Source organism: Lepus europaeus, chromosome 14 (genome assembly GCF_033115175.1).
Source record: "Lepus europaeus isolate LE1 chromosome 14, mLepTim1.pri, whole genome shotgun sequence".
In the NCBI taxonomy this organism is placed as follows: Eukaryota; Metazoa; Chordata; class Mammalia; order Lagomorpha; family Leporidae; genus Lepus; species Lepus europaeus.
The window spans coordinates 67,677,654-67,695,156 of record NC_084840.1 but is presented as its reverse complement, the minus strand read 5'-3'; the positions used below and the strand labels follow the sequence as shown (position 1 = coordinate 67,695,156).

General features: G+C 42.8%; 1 protein-coding gene across 7 annotated transcripts in view; it reads right to left on the bottom strand.

Annotated features, from left to right (window-relative positions):
• The window catches only part of BEND7 (BEN domain containing 7), a 99,807-nt gene that overhangs the window by 54,102 nt on the left and 28,202 nt on the right, over nt 1-17,503 (bottom strand). For all 7 annotated transcript variants that reach the window (XM_062210869.1, XM_062210871.1, XM_062210870.1 and 4 more), the window contains exons 3-4: nt 6,980-7,282; nt 3,771-3,893 (exon numbers count right to left, since the gene is read on the bottom strand). In XM_062210869.1, coding sequence (XP_062066853.1) covers nt 3,771-3,893; nt 6,980-7,282 — 426 coding nt within the window. The remainder of the gene's footprint in view (nt 1-3,770; nt 3,894-6,979; nt 7,283-17,503) is intronic.

The following is a 17,503-nucleotide window of genomic DNA, read 5'->3' as shown; positions in this document are numbered from 1 at the left end:
GAGTGGGGCCCATGCATCAGCATTGTTTTAAAGCTCCTCAGGGAGTCTAATGTGCAGCCAGTTTGAACTGGAGCAGCTCTACAATGCCTTGAACACATATAGTTACTAGATATCACCCAACAGTCTCCCAGGCTCACTCCCTTAGCTCAAAGTTTCCTTCCCCTACCTTTACGATCCCAAATGAACCACCTGCTAAAATTACTGCATTACATTGAGGGAGTGGTGCAGCTGGCCCTAGAAGGTCCCTAATCACTGGTCCTGCGAAGTTCTAATCAGTGGACTCCTGAAGTCATTTGTTTCTCCCACAGAAACATCCTGTCTCAAGGGGTTTCTTTTCCAGGAACTCTGGGCCCAGAGCAAAAGGTAACTACCACGTACGTGCATGCAGCCCCTAGACTAACTGAAGCCCACTTTGTCATCCAAAACATTCCCTGAAGGACACAATATCGCTGACAATTGTAGGAAGGCCTCAAGTACCCCCGAACAATCAGTGAGCTGAACCTGCAGCTGTCGGCCTCAACCTCACCCTCTTCTATAAGAACCTGTACCTTAGCCCCTTGAGGAGCCCAGGGATTCAATAACAGCTGCCTGGCTCCTTGCTCTGTGCTTTGCAATTAACATCTCCTTTCTCCCACTACCCTGATGTCAGGGTAGTGTCTCCCACTACCCTGATTGGCCTTTTGCATGTCAAGCACATCCAGTTTTGGGGGGTCCTACAATAACTTCTCCCACCAGTTTTGGGGGTGTTCTGTACTAAGTGGAAACTTTCTCTCTGTTCTATCTGCATGTTCAGTCCAGGCTAGGTGTAAGTCCCCTATGTCAAACGGACACTAAAGCAGTGATTCAGACGCCGAAGCAATGATCTAGACTGCAAGCCTCTCGAAGCCTCCCTATTCCAAATTAAAAGAGAATCTGGTTTAAAGAACATCGAGACGATCTGAGTTTTTCTGCTCCTTCTGCAAACCTAGGCATAGCTTGTCTCCAGCATTCAGATCTTACCACTTGATCTTTCCCCTGGTCTTCTCCCTAAAATAAAGGTGAAAATGTTCTAAATGTAATTTAAATTTAAGTCTTACAGATAATAAATCTTAAGTAGATCTACCCACACAACACTCATTTTTAAGTTGAAGAAAATTAAAGGAGAGTAATTTATTCTGTTCATCCTTTATGCTATCCATAGCTTTGGGATCATTTAGCTCCTTAATCTGCAAAGGTTCAGAAGAGAAAACATGGTGACAAAATGGCATTTACTTAATAGATTCTAAAAAGGCTTCAGTCAAGGATTTAAATGGTTGCAATTTGTAGTCTGCCATTTCAGTAGTAAGGAGCTTAAGTAACAAAATAAATCATTATAATTTCATATGCATATTTTCTTAAGTGCTAACAAATTCTTCCTTTGAGAAAAGAATCTGTGTGTAATAAAGTAACCTTGCTTTCTGAGCTGCTGCTCTGGATGTTAACCTTTGCCAGGTTAATAAGAACACAGATTACAGTGGTGGAATAAGGTGAGTCAAATGCTTACTGAATTGAGCAAAACGCTTATTTTTGCCTTGGGATAAAACCAAATTCAATGCTTAAAAAGATGTTGCTTTTCAGAAAGCCTTTAGCTCACCTTACTTTAATGAGATCTTGGGTGACTGATATGTCTAAGCATCGAGCTTTTCATATCAAATCCACATCATCGAATATGAAGATTTTACTAGAATTCACTAAATGGCACCGAGAATAGTGTCTGAAGGATGACCTTCCTGAATGCCATTACGCTGAAAGGGTAGGACTGCCAGTCATGACACGGCTGCACTGTCCACTTCCTGCTGCTTCCCAAAACCAAGTAGCAGTTCCCTCTGATCAGAAGCAAAGCTTAAAATAATGACCTATTGTTGCTTGTACCTGTGCCCAAAAAAATTCTGATCCCTTTGATTTGGGTAGGCAGGAAGCTAGTGGGCTGCAAGGAGCTGCAGACTGCCAGCACCCAAGCCCCGCACACTGTCCAAATCCCCTCTCCCTCCATGCAGGCTCAGCATGGCTGAAGGCTCACCCACCCACTGCCCATCATGCAGGCTCCCCTCATGCCCCAGGAGCCATGGTGCCTTCCTACAGACCACCATGTGTGCTGCAGTCTCACGGTAAACCCCACATCCTTTGACTATTCAAACAGGCCCTGCCCTGCCCCCAAGCACCACCCCCAAGCTTATAAATAATGGCCCCAGCCCATGTGGGGGTAATTCTCCTTCATGAGGGTGCCTATACTTACGTTAGAGTGTGTACTAACCCTTTCAAGAAATCCTGCTTTCCTGCTCACCTCTATCTACATCTGCCGGTTGTGTTCCTACACGTGGGAAGACAAGAACGTGGACTAAGTGTAGCAGGGAGTCCTGATCCCTGCAACACTTTCATTCCCCAACAGTGGAGATGAGAAAATAGCAGCTTCATTGAAGACTTAGACTTCCAGACTTCATGAAATGTTCCATCAGCTTTAAAACCACACTAATGAAATAGCTGATGCTTGCATCATGTTTACAAAGTTCATTTCCATTTACTATCTCTTTCCGTTTTTGAGAACAACCTAGTGATTTAGATATCACTTCTCCATTTATAGATGTGAACCTGGAGGCTCGCAAGTCAGCCAGAACAGGAGAAACGGCATCGGAGTAAGTGGGGTCTCCTTTGGACACCTCTGTGTTTCCCCATTTCTTCCAGGAAAACCTCCCTGCCCTATCCTTCAACAACGGCGGCCAGCCATACAAGACAGGGTTCTAAGTCACCATTTTTAAGTTGTTTTTACAGGCCTCACCTCCAAATTGGCCTAATTCAGTTTCAGCCAGATACAGACTGACCACCTGAGCTGCACATGTGCAAAACGGAGGACTATGACCTACACATGACACCAGGAACCACAGTTGCACACCTCCCTCAGAACCCGAAATTGGCGAGTGAACTTGAACACACCAGAGCCAGACAGCTTTAGGATACCAGGGATCGGAAGACTACCAAGGCTACTGCCTGGACTCTCCCTCCCACTGATCCATACATGGTCCTGCCAATCAGAAAGCACCCTGTCCTTGTGTCCACATCCCAGCTTCTCTCTCCAGACACCTATAATTGTGGACACAGATTTGGGTTTCACCCGGTCTACATGCTGGCTGGCCATGTACATAAAGTCTTTTTTTCAAAGACCAATGCTGTAGGTTGGATTTTGTGCACACTGGGCAGCAAACCTACCTCGTTTGGTCACAACATCCCAAACTACAAATTCACTGCTCTTCTGCCTTCAATTTGCCTAACAGCACTGAGAACCAAAAAAAGAATCATACAGAGACACAGAATATGGAGTGTTTCTGAGCTTCTGCATCCTGGATGTGGGAGAGAAAAGCCACAAGTGGAGCCTGAGGGTGAACATTTCTGTGCTTATGTCCTAAGCCGTATTCAGCCCATGCCTCCTAAGTGGCTCCACCACACAGAACTGCTCCATAATTTAATTAACTGACAAATCTGTGAAGTACAAGGATATCATGGGGTGAAATATATGGAGAAAATACACAAAACTTACGAGAAGTATTTCTAGCAATAAAAAAAAAAATGTGTGGGCTTTGCTTAAAAAAAAAAAAAGATTGCAGAAAAAGCCAAGAAAATGAATGCTTGAGAAGGCACAGCAAGACAGCAAGGTGGACTGAACACTACGATAAAAGTACAATGAACATCCCAACTAAAGATGTCAGATACACACTAAAAAAAATCAAAGGGCTCATTCTGAGGCCTGATCTGTGTACCTGCTTGAATCTGCATCAGTTTCCTCATGGTCTTGAGTTCCTGGAGAATGGCCTGCAACGTTGACTGGCAGTTACAAGTACAGCAGTTCGATCCAACTGATGAATTCACCACTGGAAGTTCTCCTAAGCATGAAAGAGAATGACATACTCCTGACAAAACAAGCAAAAAATACATATATATACTATATGTTATATATTATATACAGGTGTGAAGAGAAAGAGAAGAGATCTTGATAGCAGTATGCTAAAAAGAAACATACCCACTAATTTGCATCACCTACATCTTGGGGTCTGCCTGTATCTAATTATCCAGGCTTCTACATGGTAAGGTGCGTGCTGTGTCATGGTGGGAAAGCCCACATGAACACAAGCACACGATGCACAGTCTCAGCAGGCCTTCCTGTTGTCAGACCTGTGCATCTCGGCTAACAATATCCAAAAACCCACCATGAGCACATTTCACGCTGGTTCGTACAAAAACTAGCTAGGAGAAAAGCCTGACAAAAACACTGGTAGCTGTGTTATGTTATCAGAGTTTATATTAAATGAGTCTAATTACTGAAAAATCATTTCAATATTAAGCATGTTATTTCAAAAATGAAGAGCTGTGAATGCATGAAAACTCTGAGAATGATCTCTGGGGGGAGCAAAACAGAGGAGGATACGTACGGCAGCTGATGAGTTAGGGTGTGTTGGTGGGTTGGCTTTCTTGTCCCTAACTCCATCCGGAGATCCTCCTACATCCTTTGTGCCTATTTCTTACGTTTCCTATACTACAGTCTCTTTCTCCTTGTTTAAACAGGATATGTTTTTCTTAATAAAACTTTGATATTCTGTTTCTCTTCTGTATAAACAAACATTACCCTGTGTTCCATAGGAGAACACAGCTATGTGGAAGATGGCTCTCAGAGTGGGGTTTCCTCTGTCATCAATGCACAGTGCTACCACCTGTGCTTTCTCAGAGAGGCAGAGGAAGCTCTGAGGTTTTGAACCAATCATATGTTTTATTATGTATTAGATGTAATTGAAATTCTATAATATACATTATTTTCAGACACTATAGAAAAGTTCACCACAGCAAAATCATAAATTATATAAAGATAACAATGTTTGGAGTAGCATAATGATTCACATTCAAAATTGTAGCAAATTGAGATGATACCACTTTAAAATTACAAATAATTCCAACGAAATGCCAAAGTCGTCGTGGTTATATACAATGTGTTTCTACTGAATATATGCAATCAATAAACACAAAAAGATCTATTTTCAAATCAATGCAGGGAATCGATGTTTGGGATTTTCATTAACATTAATAACGTTTCCCAAAGTCAATGCACCATCCTTGTTGTGTACTGGGAAGCAGAACATTGTTTTCTCAAACTTTCTGGCATGGGGTTAACTGACTTCATACATACTGAAGGGTTTTTTATTTTGGTTATTGTCTCTCTGACGGCAGCAGAGTGAGGAAGGCCTTGTGGAAGATTCCTAATCACTATTCTAAGTACTATCTTCATCATTTTTAGAGGACAAAACCAACTCCTCTCAGTTTGCTATGAATCATTTTCTAATTTTAAAGAGAAATGCCTTTTCTTTCATGGAGGAGTCTTTAAAGAGCCATCTCCCTCTAACCTGGATACTGGCTTCTGTAGTATGTAGAGGAAGGGGAGCCACCCCTCCTTCCCAGGGGTCCCTGGCTGTCTCCTCAGCGCTTCGGGATGGCTCTTCATGCCTCTGAACTGCTTAATGCAAAATTGTGTTTTTGAAAAAAAAAAGTAAAAATAGTTCTCTTGTTCTTTTTTTTTATTTTATTTTTTTTTTACAGGCAGAGTGGACAGTGAAAGAGAGAGAGACAGAGAGAAACATCTTCCTTTGCCGTTGGTTCACCCTCCAATGGCCTCCGTGCTGCAGCCGGCTCACTGCGCTGATCCGATGGCAGGATCCAGGTGCTTCTCCTGGTCTCCCATGGGGTGCAGGGCCCAAGCACTTGGGCCATCCTCCACTGCACTCCCGGGCCACAGCAGAGAGCTGGCCTGGAAGAGGGGCAACCAGGACAGAATCCGGCGCCCCAACCGGGACTAGAACCTAGTGTGCCGGCGCCGCTAGACAGAGGATTAGCCTATTGAGCTGCGGCGCCGGCCTAGTTCTCTTGTTCTTGAAGTATATCATGAAATAAAAATGAAAAGAAAATCCTTAACCTCTCGGAAATTGAAAATGTCTTCTTCTTTTTTCCTTATTCCTTTTGTGAAAACGACAAATATGCACATCTACATATAATTCACTGAACAAATAACATACTCAAGTTTTCCAGTGTTAGGGTGGAAAATTAATATAACCAAAAAACATTAATTTTTTCCTGTAAACTCTAAAAAAATGCCATTTAATTAGGGAAATTTTAATTTTTGAAAATCTATTTATTTATTTGAAAGGCAGAGCTACAGAGAGAGGGAGAGACAAAGGGAGATCTTTCATCTGCTAGTTCACTCCCCAAATGACTGTAATAGCAATCTGGGCCAGGTTGAAGCCAGGAGCAAGGAACTCCATCCTGTCTCCCCTACAGGTGGGCAGGGACCCAAGTATTTCTGCTGCACTCCCAGGAGCATTAGCAGGAAGCTGGGTTGGAAGCGGAGCAGCTGGACCTCAACCCCAGAGTTCCCATATGGGATGCCGGCAGCGTAAAGTGGTGGCTTAAGCTGCTGTATTACAATGCTGATGCCAGAAAGTTTTTACAGGAATACTAATGAAACAAGTTATTAAACATGGATCATTTGGTTCAATGCTGAAACTGGTACAGGATGCTAGGTTATGGTTCTCCCCTTCAATAGGAGTCTTCTGATAATGAAGAGAAGTGAGGGAGTAAGCAAGAGGCTATGTTAATGTTAGACCACAGGACAACAAAGTTTCTCTTAAATGACAAATGGGAGCTCTTTCTACCCTAATATCTAGTCTCTTCTGACAATGTCTATCAGATGATAGCTTTACCTTCTTAAAGTCAGGGAAATCTTCAGATTTGGGTTGAATTTTTTTAAACACTTTTTGAACACAACTTTTTCCTTTACCTGTTCTCTACCTTTAATAACCCAATGAAAGCAGATAGGTAAGGGAGGGCTTAATGAATTGAAATCAAAGAACAAGCTGAATATTAAGAAATAAAACAAGTCAAGGCAGACCCCCATGAGTGTATTCTGCACGTGTGATGACAGCCATACCATTGGAGCTCATAGCAGTGTGGGGCTGACTCTGGAAGGTTCTAGAACGAGTGCCATACTGCCCTGAGAACTGCCCGCTTTGGGGTGGTAGCTCATTCCATGCACTGCGTGAAGAAGGGTGGAGGCTTTGCGGGGCCTCCGCAGAGGAGTTCAAACGCTGAGGCCACACTAAGTCCAAGTCCTGGGGCTCTTCTTTTAATTTTTCTCCTTCTTTGCCAACACGCTGGTATATCCTCCCAGTACTGTCATTCAGTAATCTTCTCATTCCTGTAATTTGTTTTTTAATTTCCATGCTTTCATCTCCTAATGGAAACAAGGTCAAAGTTAGCACTGTAAATTAACAAAAGAAAAAAGAGTCCACTACCAAAAATAAACCAACCAACCATAAAAAACAAACCAAAATCCTTCACTGGAAATGGGAAAGACTATTGTTACCATAAACTTAAGTTACTCATAAAAATTAAAGGTAGGGAAACCTCCTATGGTCTGAAGAAACTGATCATATTCCTGTTGCATCTCATTTTCCTGAGTGGGTGTCATCAGGGAGGAACTTGGAAGTGTTTTCGGAGTGAAGAGTGTCCTAAGAAAAGAGGCCGCGGCAAAGGACCAAGGATGGGCCTGGAGGTCGGCAACCTGCTTTGATCTGCTACAGCCACCCACTTGTAATGGAAATCCAGGTCGGTCAGGCAGCTCACAGGGTTCCACTCTGCTTGACTGTTAGCCACAGCCAGCAGGCACAAATATGAGGAAGAATGTGTGGTATTTACGAGATGCAAGGCTTTTTCAGAATGGGCTGAAGGGACACATTAGCAGCACTCTTTTTTTTTTTTTTTTTTTTCTTTCTTTTTTTCTGACAGGCAGAGTTAGTGAGAGAGAGAGAGAGACAGAGAGAAAGGTCTTCCTTTTTCCGTTGGTTCACCCCCCAAGTGGCTGCTACAGCTGGTGCGTTGCGGCAGGCGCGCTGCGCCGATCCAAAGCTAAGAGCCAGGTAGCGGCACTCTGAACAGAGGACGGCCTCCAGGGTGACACACTGTTGGCAGACATCGACGTCGGAAAGGGTAACAAGAGACAGAGAGATGTACCAAGTGTCAGCATGGCAAGCGAGGCGGGCTTTGTCCGGTGCTCCGACTCACATCGCCCCAGCCTGGTGATGTCCATGGGGACCCTGCCCACTGCACGTAACTGGTTGGAGGAGTCCAGTTACACTTCACCTTGCTTTGCCTTTTTCCCAGACCGTGTCCACTACCTTGACCACACAGACCAATCCAAGGCTGCTTCTTGTGTAGCACCAATTTGTCTTTCTGTACTCCACCTCACCTACATTGACTTCATTTTAAAATTCTGGTAAAAAATACAACATAAAATGTACCACTCTGACCATTTTCAAGCACACAGCTCAGTAAAGTCACACAACCCATCTCCAGAGCTCTTACACTGGCCTCTTTCTTAACATTCTTTTCCCTTTTTTTTTTAAACTAAGATATCTCTATACTAGCCAGGGGTGAGGGTACTTAATAAATAAATATTATTAATAATAGCTACACAATTGTATGGATATAAAATATTCTGTATTACTAACAAGAGAGGAATCCAGTATCTATTAGGAGCTATTTCAAACATACTATCTTCTTAAACTATACATCAGCCAGTAGCTTCACAAATATAAGTGGATCTTTTTTTTTACTAACCCAAATATTAAAATGAAAGTCTTATGCCAGGGTATGTACATACACTTATGCAATGACTCTACTAAATGCTTGAAATTTACACTGTAAGGAAAAGAAAAGGCCAAAAGAAAAAAAAATCTATTAGGAAAAACACAGCTTCTGCAAAAATAGAACATTTAAAATAATGATGCTTTAATGCATATAGCATCATGTTAGCCAGTTTTCTCCAAAGAACGGGTAGTTGCACAATAACCAAGGTATTTTGGGTTGCCTAGTTAGATATTAGCATACTAACATATGGGTAACATTACTGAATACAAGAAAATTTTGAAATTTTGACATAAATATCTTTAGTTTTCAAAAACAGTAAAAACATTATTTCTGTCTTAATATTGAATATATACGAACACATAAGCAATATAGGTTTCCAAATTGACAATATTGCTATGTGTTGAAATAAGCTTATGTAATTTGTAAAAGAACTATTTCTACCTCAAACATCAGTGAAAATTTTTTTTTAACTTTTATTTAATGAATATAAATTTCCAGTGTACAGCTTATGGATTACAATGGCTTCCCCCTCCCATAACTTCCCTCCCACCCGCAACCCTCCCCTCTCCCGCTCCCTCTCCCCTTCCATTTGCATCAAGATTCATTTTCAATTCTCTTTATATACAGAAGATCAATTTAGTATAAAGGTTTCAACAGTTTGCACTCACATAGACACACAAAGTGAAACATACTGTTTGAGTACTAGTTATAGCATCAAATCAAAATGTACAGCACATTAAGGACAGAGATCCCACATGAGGAGCAACTGCACAGTGGCTCCTGTTGTTGACCCAACAAATTGACACTCTAGTTTATGGCGCCAGTAACCACCCTAGGCTCTCGTCATGAGTTGCCAAGGCTATGGAAGCCTTCCAAGTTTGCCGACTCTGATCATATTTAGACAAGGTCATAAAAGACAGGGTGAGGATAGTAACCAATGATCCTGAGAGTGGCATTAACCAGGTTTGAACAATTATACAGCATTAAGTGGGGAAGAGGACCATCAGTACACACAGGTTGGGAGTAGAGCCATTGGTGGTAGAGTAGAGGTTATGATTACAAAGGAATGAGGCCCAAGTGCACTAGACAGGGCCTAGAACAAAGGACAGAGTCATTATTAGAGGAGCTAAGAAAGGTGCTGTCTAAGCTACAAGTAATTTTTCTGATTGAGAGGCAAATAGAACCTGATAGAAGGGGCTTGATAATAATCTGGTGGGCTTTAGGCCTTGTAAATTCAGAGGCCCAGATCTATCTATCTCTTCACATGGGGTATATCCTAAGGGAGGTGTGAACCTCCTAGGGGAAGGCACTCTGTTGACTTTCATTACTTGGCTGGCCTGGGAGGAGAGCTGACCAGGTAAAGGCAGGGGGCATCTCTAACAAGAAATTTACAGTTCTGCCTGCAATGTTGCTGACCCTACTTGACCACACCCTCAGCTGCAGTGGTCACTTTGGAAGTTGGGCTGAGTGAAGGGCTTTTCAGCTTAGAGCCAATAAGATCTGTGGCTCTGACCTGGGCATCCTTCGACTCCAGGGCAGGTCCATTTCCAGTGATCCAACTCTTGGCAGAGCTGCCAGGGCTCTTCACAAGCTGACTTCTGCTGAAGCCCAGGCTTACCACATTGAAAGCCACTGCAGTGGACTGGCCTGTTGGGTCTCCTTGAGGGCAGATCACTGTACAGATCAGCCATTAATAGGCCTGCCACCCATTGCTTCTGATGCCGAGCTTTCTTTTCCTCCTGGTTTGTGTTAAAGCAGACCAGAGGATGCAAGTCAAGGGAGTGCCCGTGTCCCATCTCTAATCTTTGGTGGCCTGAACTACAAGTCTATAGTCACAGGCATGTTCTGTAGTAGTTTTTCTAAGGTAGACAATGCCCATGAGGAAAATTATATTCTCACTTTAAAACTTTCTTTCCCTTTGGTCTGAAAGGGAGGTTTTTTCTACTTACTGTATACTTCGCTGATGGCGAAGTGAATCTAGCTATGAGATTATTATTTAAGTTCTTATTTTGGCTATGCTATTACAGAAAAATGTTAGCCATCTCTTTTATAAGGTCTAAAGATTAAATTGTGCATCCTACAGATTCCTTCCTAATAGAATTAGTTTCCTACCTTGAAGAGAATAGAGAAATGAAGAACAAGTTGGGCTTAGAATAGAGAAATGAGGGAGCAAGTCCTAGATCGCTTGCTGACAATAGCAATATCACATGAATACTTAGCAAACAGTTTCAACCATTAGATAACAACTTAAGAAAACATTTACCAGAAGGTCCAATGCCTTCTATAAATTTTAAGAATCATGTATTTGAAAACACCTCTTAAATATCTAACATGGTGTAGTTTGTTTAACCAGTAAACTTAAGCACAACCATCTAAAATGTTTTTAGTTTCTTTCTACCAACATGTTTAAAACATATGATACACAGATTCAGGTCACACAAATTAAAATGTATCTTTGATTGATTTTAGCAGCTTAAATTTATGGACAATCTTATCTATAAGCCATTTAAAATAAAACTCTTAATAAAATTTCCCCATGTGGACATACAATATGTACACACATATAACATAGCATACTAGACCAATATAGCATTTTTAATAATAGCTTTTAAAATCTTTAACTCTTTTTGTAGATTGCCAATTGATTTGAATTGCTTTTTTAGTAACCTCAGTTAACCATACTTTCTCTCAGTTGGTACTGCTAATACATTATTGGCTTCATCTGTTTACAGAGCCATCCCAAAGTACTGAATACAATGGAAGTGGCTGGAAAAAGTCCATAGGAACCTATAGGAGGACAGCTAAACACAGAACCAACAACGCTTTAGTTTTATGAGCAGCAAATCATATATAACTGTGGATGACAAAAGACTTTAAGTCGCCATGTTTAAAATTATAAACTCATAGACCAAATTTGATCTTGTTACAAGGTGATATTCAAATCTTTGAAAATAAGCACATATTTACATAACCCATAGCTCTTAATAAAAATTCAGCTGTTTTTGAACAATTAGAATTTAACAGACATCAAGAGAACATAATAGATTACTTTAACACATTGCTTTACAGAGCATCAGAGTTTAATTCTATGTCAAAGAGAAATTGAGCTTCCTGTGATCTTTTGCTGTGAGGTTTCCTTCCTTTACCTTCTTTCATATTGGTGACCATGTTTCTGTGTTTCTGTGTGTAACACATCTTTAAGCAACATCAGTGAAAATTATAATACAGAAACAATAAATCATATTCCAGATTTCATGAGAACGAATGGCCAAGCATGATTTAAATGACGCAGAGTCAGGAAAATTTACAACTTCCTCAAGACGGCTGTGGAACAAGGTAGGCTTGGAGGAGTTCCCAGGGGAATTCAGAGTCTTTATTCTGAAAGGTAAACCTACAGGCAAATACGGTGTTCATCTCAGCATCTGCCCAGATATTCTCCTGGCTCAGTTAGCAACACCATTTGGGCAGGAGTAAGCACCCTTCCTGAGTGGTTTCTACTCAACCCTTGCAGTCAGCCGTGTGCACCAAAGGCTGTGCACAGACTGGTCTCTGTTGGCACAGGCTGCTGGCTCTTTCCCCTCTATCAGGATTCCAAAAAGCGCTGCCACTAGCCATGCCATGCAGGCACAGGCACGCTCATTCTGGAACGAGACAGTGCCAACTCACTTTTCCACGCTAACCCTGACACATCCCAGGAAAAGGGATGCGCTTCTCATCCAAGGTGCTACCTCTGCTCCACAGATAGAATTTTATGATAAAATGCTATCATTAGGAAAAAAAAAAAGTCACAAGCATTCTGGAACCTATGAAGGGCAAATCTGCTCTGTCATAAACTCAGTTCCAGTGTTATAGAACTTATGCCCAGGAAAATTACAAGACAAAATACAACTGGAGCTTTATACAACAACATTTTTATACTGATAACCAGAATCCTAAGCTACAGGTGGAGACAAGAAAAATAGGTATCAGGTACAAAGGGAGACTGGTGACGGGCTGCTCCTATGATGTTCAGATGCAAAACAAACCAACCCAATGTAGACTGGAGACAGAGGAGGGGGTGTGGGGGGGTGGGGAACCAAGGAGGAAGCAGTGGCTCTGCTAAGGGAGACAGCAGAAAGCCAGAAGCAAAATGGACTGACTTCAGACACATTTTAAAGGACAGAAAATAATTGCAGAAGTTTCTTCCGAGAGGAAAGTTGAGAAACTGTGGGAAAGGTTAAAAGGGGTTGGTTGGGGAAAGCCTGTCTCCCAGAGAGAACAGACTAGGCTTCCCCAGGGGGTGATGGAACATTCAGGAATGGGTCTCTGAGGTTAACTCGAATGTACGAATTGTACTTCCTTTATCCAAAGAAGCAGGAAGCAGCTGAGGCCAGCATCCCTGAAGGTTCAAGCTGACTCATCCTCCATGAACCAGGGACAGTGAGTGCTGAAAGCAGATCATCAGGCTGGGCCCCAGAAGCTCAGACAGCAGATGTTAGTGTGGTCCAGGAGAAAGGCTGGGCTGTGTCACTAGGCCCGCACTTGCTTCCTACCATGCGAACTTGCTACAGGCCATTGGACAAGTCCCTTGATACTCAGACTTCAGTTTCCTGAATTACAAAGGGAAGGTTTGAGTCAGACCACACTGTGCACACATAACTGAGGGGTACACAGAAGTAATCTAGGAGGGTTCAAGTTGTTCTCAGAAATCGAGAACTGACTGAGCACCTGACACTGCTAAAAGACAGCTATCCTCAGACAAAGGGAATTATCCTGTCACCGTGTAGCCAGAGTTCTTTGATTTTAAAAAATGATGGAAAGCATATGAGATTGAGATTGGAGGCACTGGTTGACTTCTGTCAGCCTTTCCAGTTCTAATTAGTCACTGTCTTCCGCCTGCATAGATTATCAGGAAAAGGAAACCGTGTAGGAGCAAAGAGCCGTTGAAAGAAACATGATTCCGTAAGGAAACCTATACACTTTTCCTGGTTTCTTTTTTTTTTTTAAGATTTTATTTATTTATTTCAGAGGTATAGTTACAGACAGTGAGAGGGAGAGACAGAGAGAAAGGACTTCCCTCCATTGGTTCACTCCCCAAATGGCCGCAACGGCTGGAGCTGCGCTGATCCAAAGCCAGGAACCAGGTGCCTCTTCCCGGTCTCCCATGCGGAGACCTGGAAGCACCTGCGCCATCTTCCACTGCTTTCCCAGGCCACAGCAGAGAACTGGATTGGAAGAGGAGCTGCCAGGTCTAGAACAGGCACCCATATGGGATGCTGGTGCTGCAGGCGGAGGATTAACCTACTGCACCACGGCACCGCCCTACTTTTCTTGGTTTCTTTCCAAACTTATCTCTGTCTTTACTTACACTCAACTCCAAGAGGCTGAATTTTTTTTTCCTTTTTTAGGAAAAACAAACAAAAATAAATCTTACTACGATGGAACTATGCCGTTTGTCTACCTTACTGGTAAACCATACTCTTTTTGAGAGTTAAGTGACAATACTCCTTGAACAACATATAAAAAGATTATAGGCTAAATGCTCCCCTTCACTAAAATTTAAGACTTTACTAACCATTTTCCTTTACATAAAGAACTTAAGTGACACATAGTCTTGCATGATGTGATAAGTATGAGGGCAACACAGAAATCACCGTACAGGAGCTCCTTTAACTCAGCCATGGGAGAAAGACGTTCTGCACAGATTATTCACATCCTGGAATGATGAAAGAAAGAAAGACAACAGCCAGACATTCTGAGTGGCTGTAAATAAAAATGGTGGAAAGTATATGAGAATGCTATGTCCTGCGTGTGTGTGCCATTTCATAAAGACGCATGAACAGTCACATCTTTGACCTATAAATGAACTGATACTGATGTATACATAGCAGGCATACCAAAAGTCTCTATTTAAAAAAAAAAAGATTTATTTTATTTATTTAAAAGGCAGAGTTACAGAAAGAGGGAGAGACAGGGAGAGCGAGATCGTCCATCCCTGGATTCATGCCCCAAATGGTTCATTCCTGCAACAGCTGGGTGAGGCCAAACCCAGGAGCCTGGAACTCCATCCAGGTCTTCCACAGGGACGGCAGTGGCTCATCTTCTGCTGCTGGGGCATCTTCTGCTGCTTTCCCAGGCCAGCAGCAGAAGTTGGATCAGAAGTGGAGCTGCCGGGACTTGAACCAGTACTCATACAACATGCCAGTGTCACAGGCAGTGGCTGAATCCACTGCACCATAACACTGGTCCCACCATAAGCCATTCTTAAGTAATTGAAAAGAAATGCCTTAACAAAAACCAAGTGAAGCCCAGTAGAAAAATACAACACTAAGTCAACAAAAATATAATAATCTGAAAGCATAAAAAAGTAACCAGAAATAAATTACTCAATAAACATTTATTAAGTACCTCCTAAGGCCCCAGAAATACAAAGATCATCCATTACAAACAGAAAGAAACTCTCCCCCCTCTCTTATCATCCTTTATCCAAATCCCTTCATGTTGATCTGTTGCTCTGAAAAATGGTCCCACCCTATTGTCCCCCCCTCTCTGCTAATTATGTGCCTCAGAACTCCAGTGCTGTGCTCTGGATGTAGTCTGAGTGTTCCACAGAGCTTCACGTGTTGAAATGTAATGTCCACCATGAGGTATGGAGAGCGTGGAAACGTAATCCAACTATGGTGTTTCGAGGTGGGACCTCTGGAACGTGATTATAAGGCCATTCAGATAGAACCCACAGGACTGCCTGAACCCTGGTGGCTTTATAAGAAGAGGGAGAGTACTGCCTGCTCTGGCACTGCAGGCTAAGCCACTGCTTGAAACACCAGCACCCCACATCAGAATGCCAGTTGGCCTCCTAGCTACTCTGCTCCCAATCCAGCTCATACACCTGTTTCCCAGTTAACATGCCTGGGAAAACATCAGAGGATGGCCTAAGTGTTTGGGCCCCACCCATCCATATGAGAGACCCGGATGGAGTTCCTGGCTCCTGACATTGGCTCAGCCCAGTCCTGGCTGTTGCAGCCATTTGGGGAGTGAACCAGCTCTCTCTCCCTCCCTCCCTTCCTCAACCTGTTGTCCTATTCCCACAGCCCTGTTACTCTGCCATCTCTGAGAAAAGAAAAAAAATGAGAGGGCGAGAGATCGGACCCCAACAGATACGCACATCCCCGGTCTCTTGCCGTGTGTTCTGCACTGCAGAGGGACTCTGTCAGTGAAAAGGCCATCACCAGATGAGGTGCCTAGGCCTTGCACCTCCGAACTGTGAGGCAAAAAGAAATAGCTTCTTTATGAAGTAACCTGCCTCAGGTATTTCATTCTAATAGACTAGTACATTAAGTTAGCAAAGTGGCCTATTATTTGCAGATGACACTTTCAGCTTCCTTGCTGGACTGAAATCAAACTCTTTTCTGAGGGTCCTGCTTCCCCTGCTGCCCATGGCATAAAAGTTACTCATTTTTTTCATTTCCGTGAACTGGGACAATGGACCTGGCATCCTGGCTCCTCAAAAGATCATTCTTTGAGCCTCAGAAGAAACTCACAGACCTGTGTCACCTTTTATCCTTTGTCCTGAGCAGCAGTGCTGTGTGCTGGTACTCTGAAGTTTGTATTAGACAGGCAGGCAAAGAGGCTGGAACGTGTAGTGAAACCATGACCCCATTAAGGGCCTTACATGCCAAGTTAAAGAACAATAATTTTGGGGCTGGCATTGTGGCATAGTGGGTAGAGCTACCACCTGTGACACTGGCATCCCATATGGGCCCCAGTTCCAGTCCTGGTTGCTCCACTCCCAATATAGCTCCCTGCTAATGCACCTGGGAAAGCAGCAGAGGATGGCCTAAGTGCCACCCACATGGGAGACCTGGCTCCTGGCTTAGGACTGGCCCAGCTCTGGCTGTTGCAGCCATTTGGGGGAGTGAACCAGTGGATGAAAGATGTCTCTCTGTTACCCTGCCTTTCAAATAAATAAATAAATAAATATTTAAAAAAAGAAAGAAGAATTTTACAGTGGAGGCATTGGATCATTTTAAATTCGTTATTGCTTTTAATACAAGGATAGCAAATAAACAGACATGTGCTTTAGAAAAATGATTCTGGAAAAATTATAGTGAAAGTAGTGTGGCAAGAAACCCAATTCGAATGTTACTGCTGAAGGCTACATGGCAATGATAGTCTTCACTTGGATTCTGGGGGTGGAAATGGAGAGAGAACATAGTGAGAGAGTCATTGAAGGAGTTTACTCAAATAGTCTTGGTGATTAACTGGTTGTGGGGATGAGGTGAGGGTGGTGACAAGAAAAAATCAAGGAAAGGTTAACTCTGAAGTTTCTAGCTCAGGTGACTGAGTAGACCCTAACACCAGTAAAGAGAATTACAAAAAGAAGGTTGCAAGGGTAAGCATTGTGGCACAGAGGGTTAACGGAGGGCTAAGCCGCGGCTTATGATGTTCACATCCTTATCAGAGGGCCAGTTCGAGTCCCGGTACCTCTGCTTCTGAGCCAGCACCCTGCTAATACAACCTGTGAGGCAGCAGACAATGGCTCAAGTGCTTGGGCCTCTGCCACCTATGTGGGAGACCCAGTTGGTGTCTGGACTCCTGGTTTTGTCTGTCCCAGCCCTAGCGGTATTTGGGGAGTGAACCAGCAGATGAAAGATCTTTCTGTTTCTGTCTCCTCCTTCTTCCCTCCTTTCCTCCCTCCTTCCCTCCCTCTCAGTCACTCTGCCTTTCAAGTAATAAATAAATAAACACAAAAGAAAAAAAGAAGAAGAAAGTTGGAGGGTGGTGGAAACGTAATAAGGCTGTTTCGATGAAGAAAGTTTAGATAAGC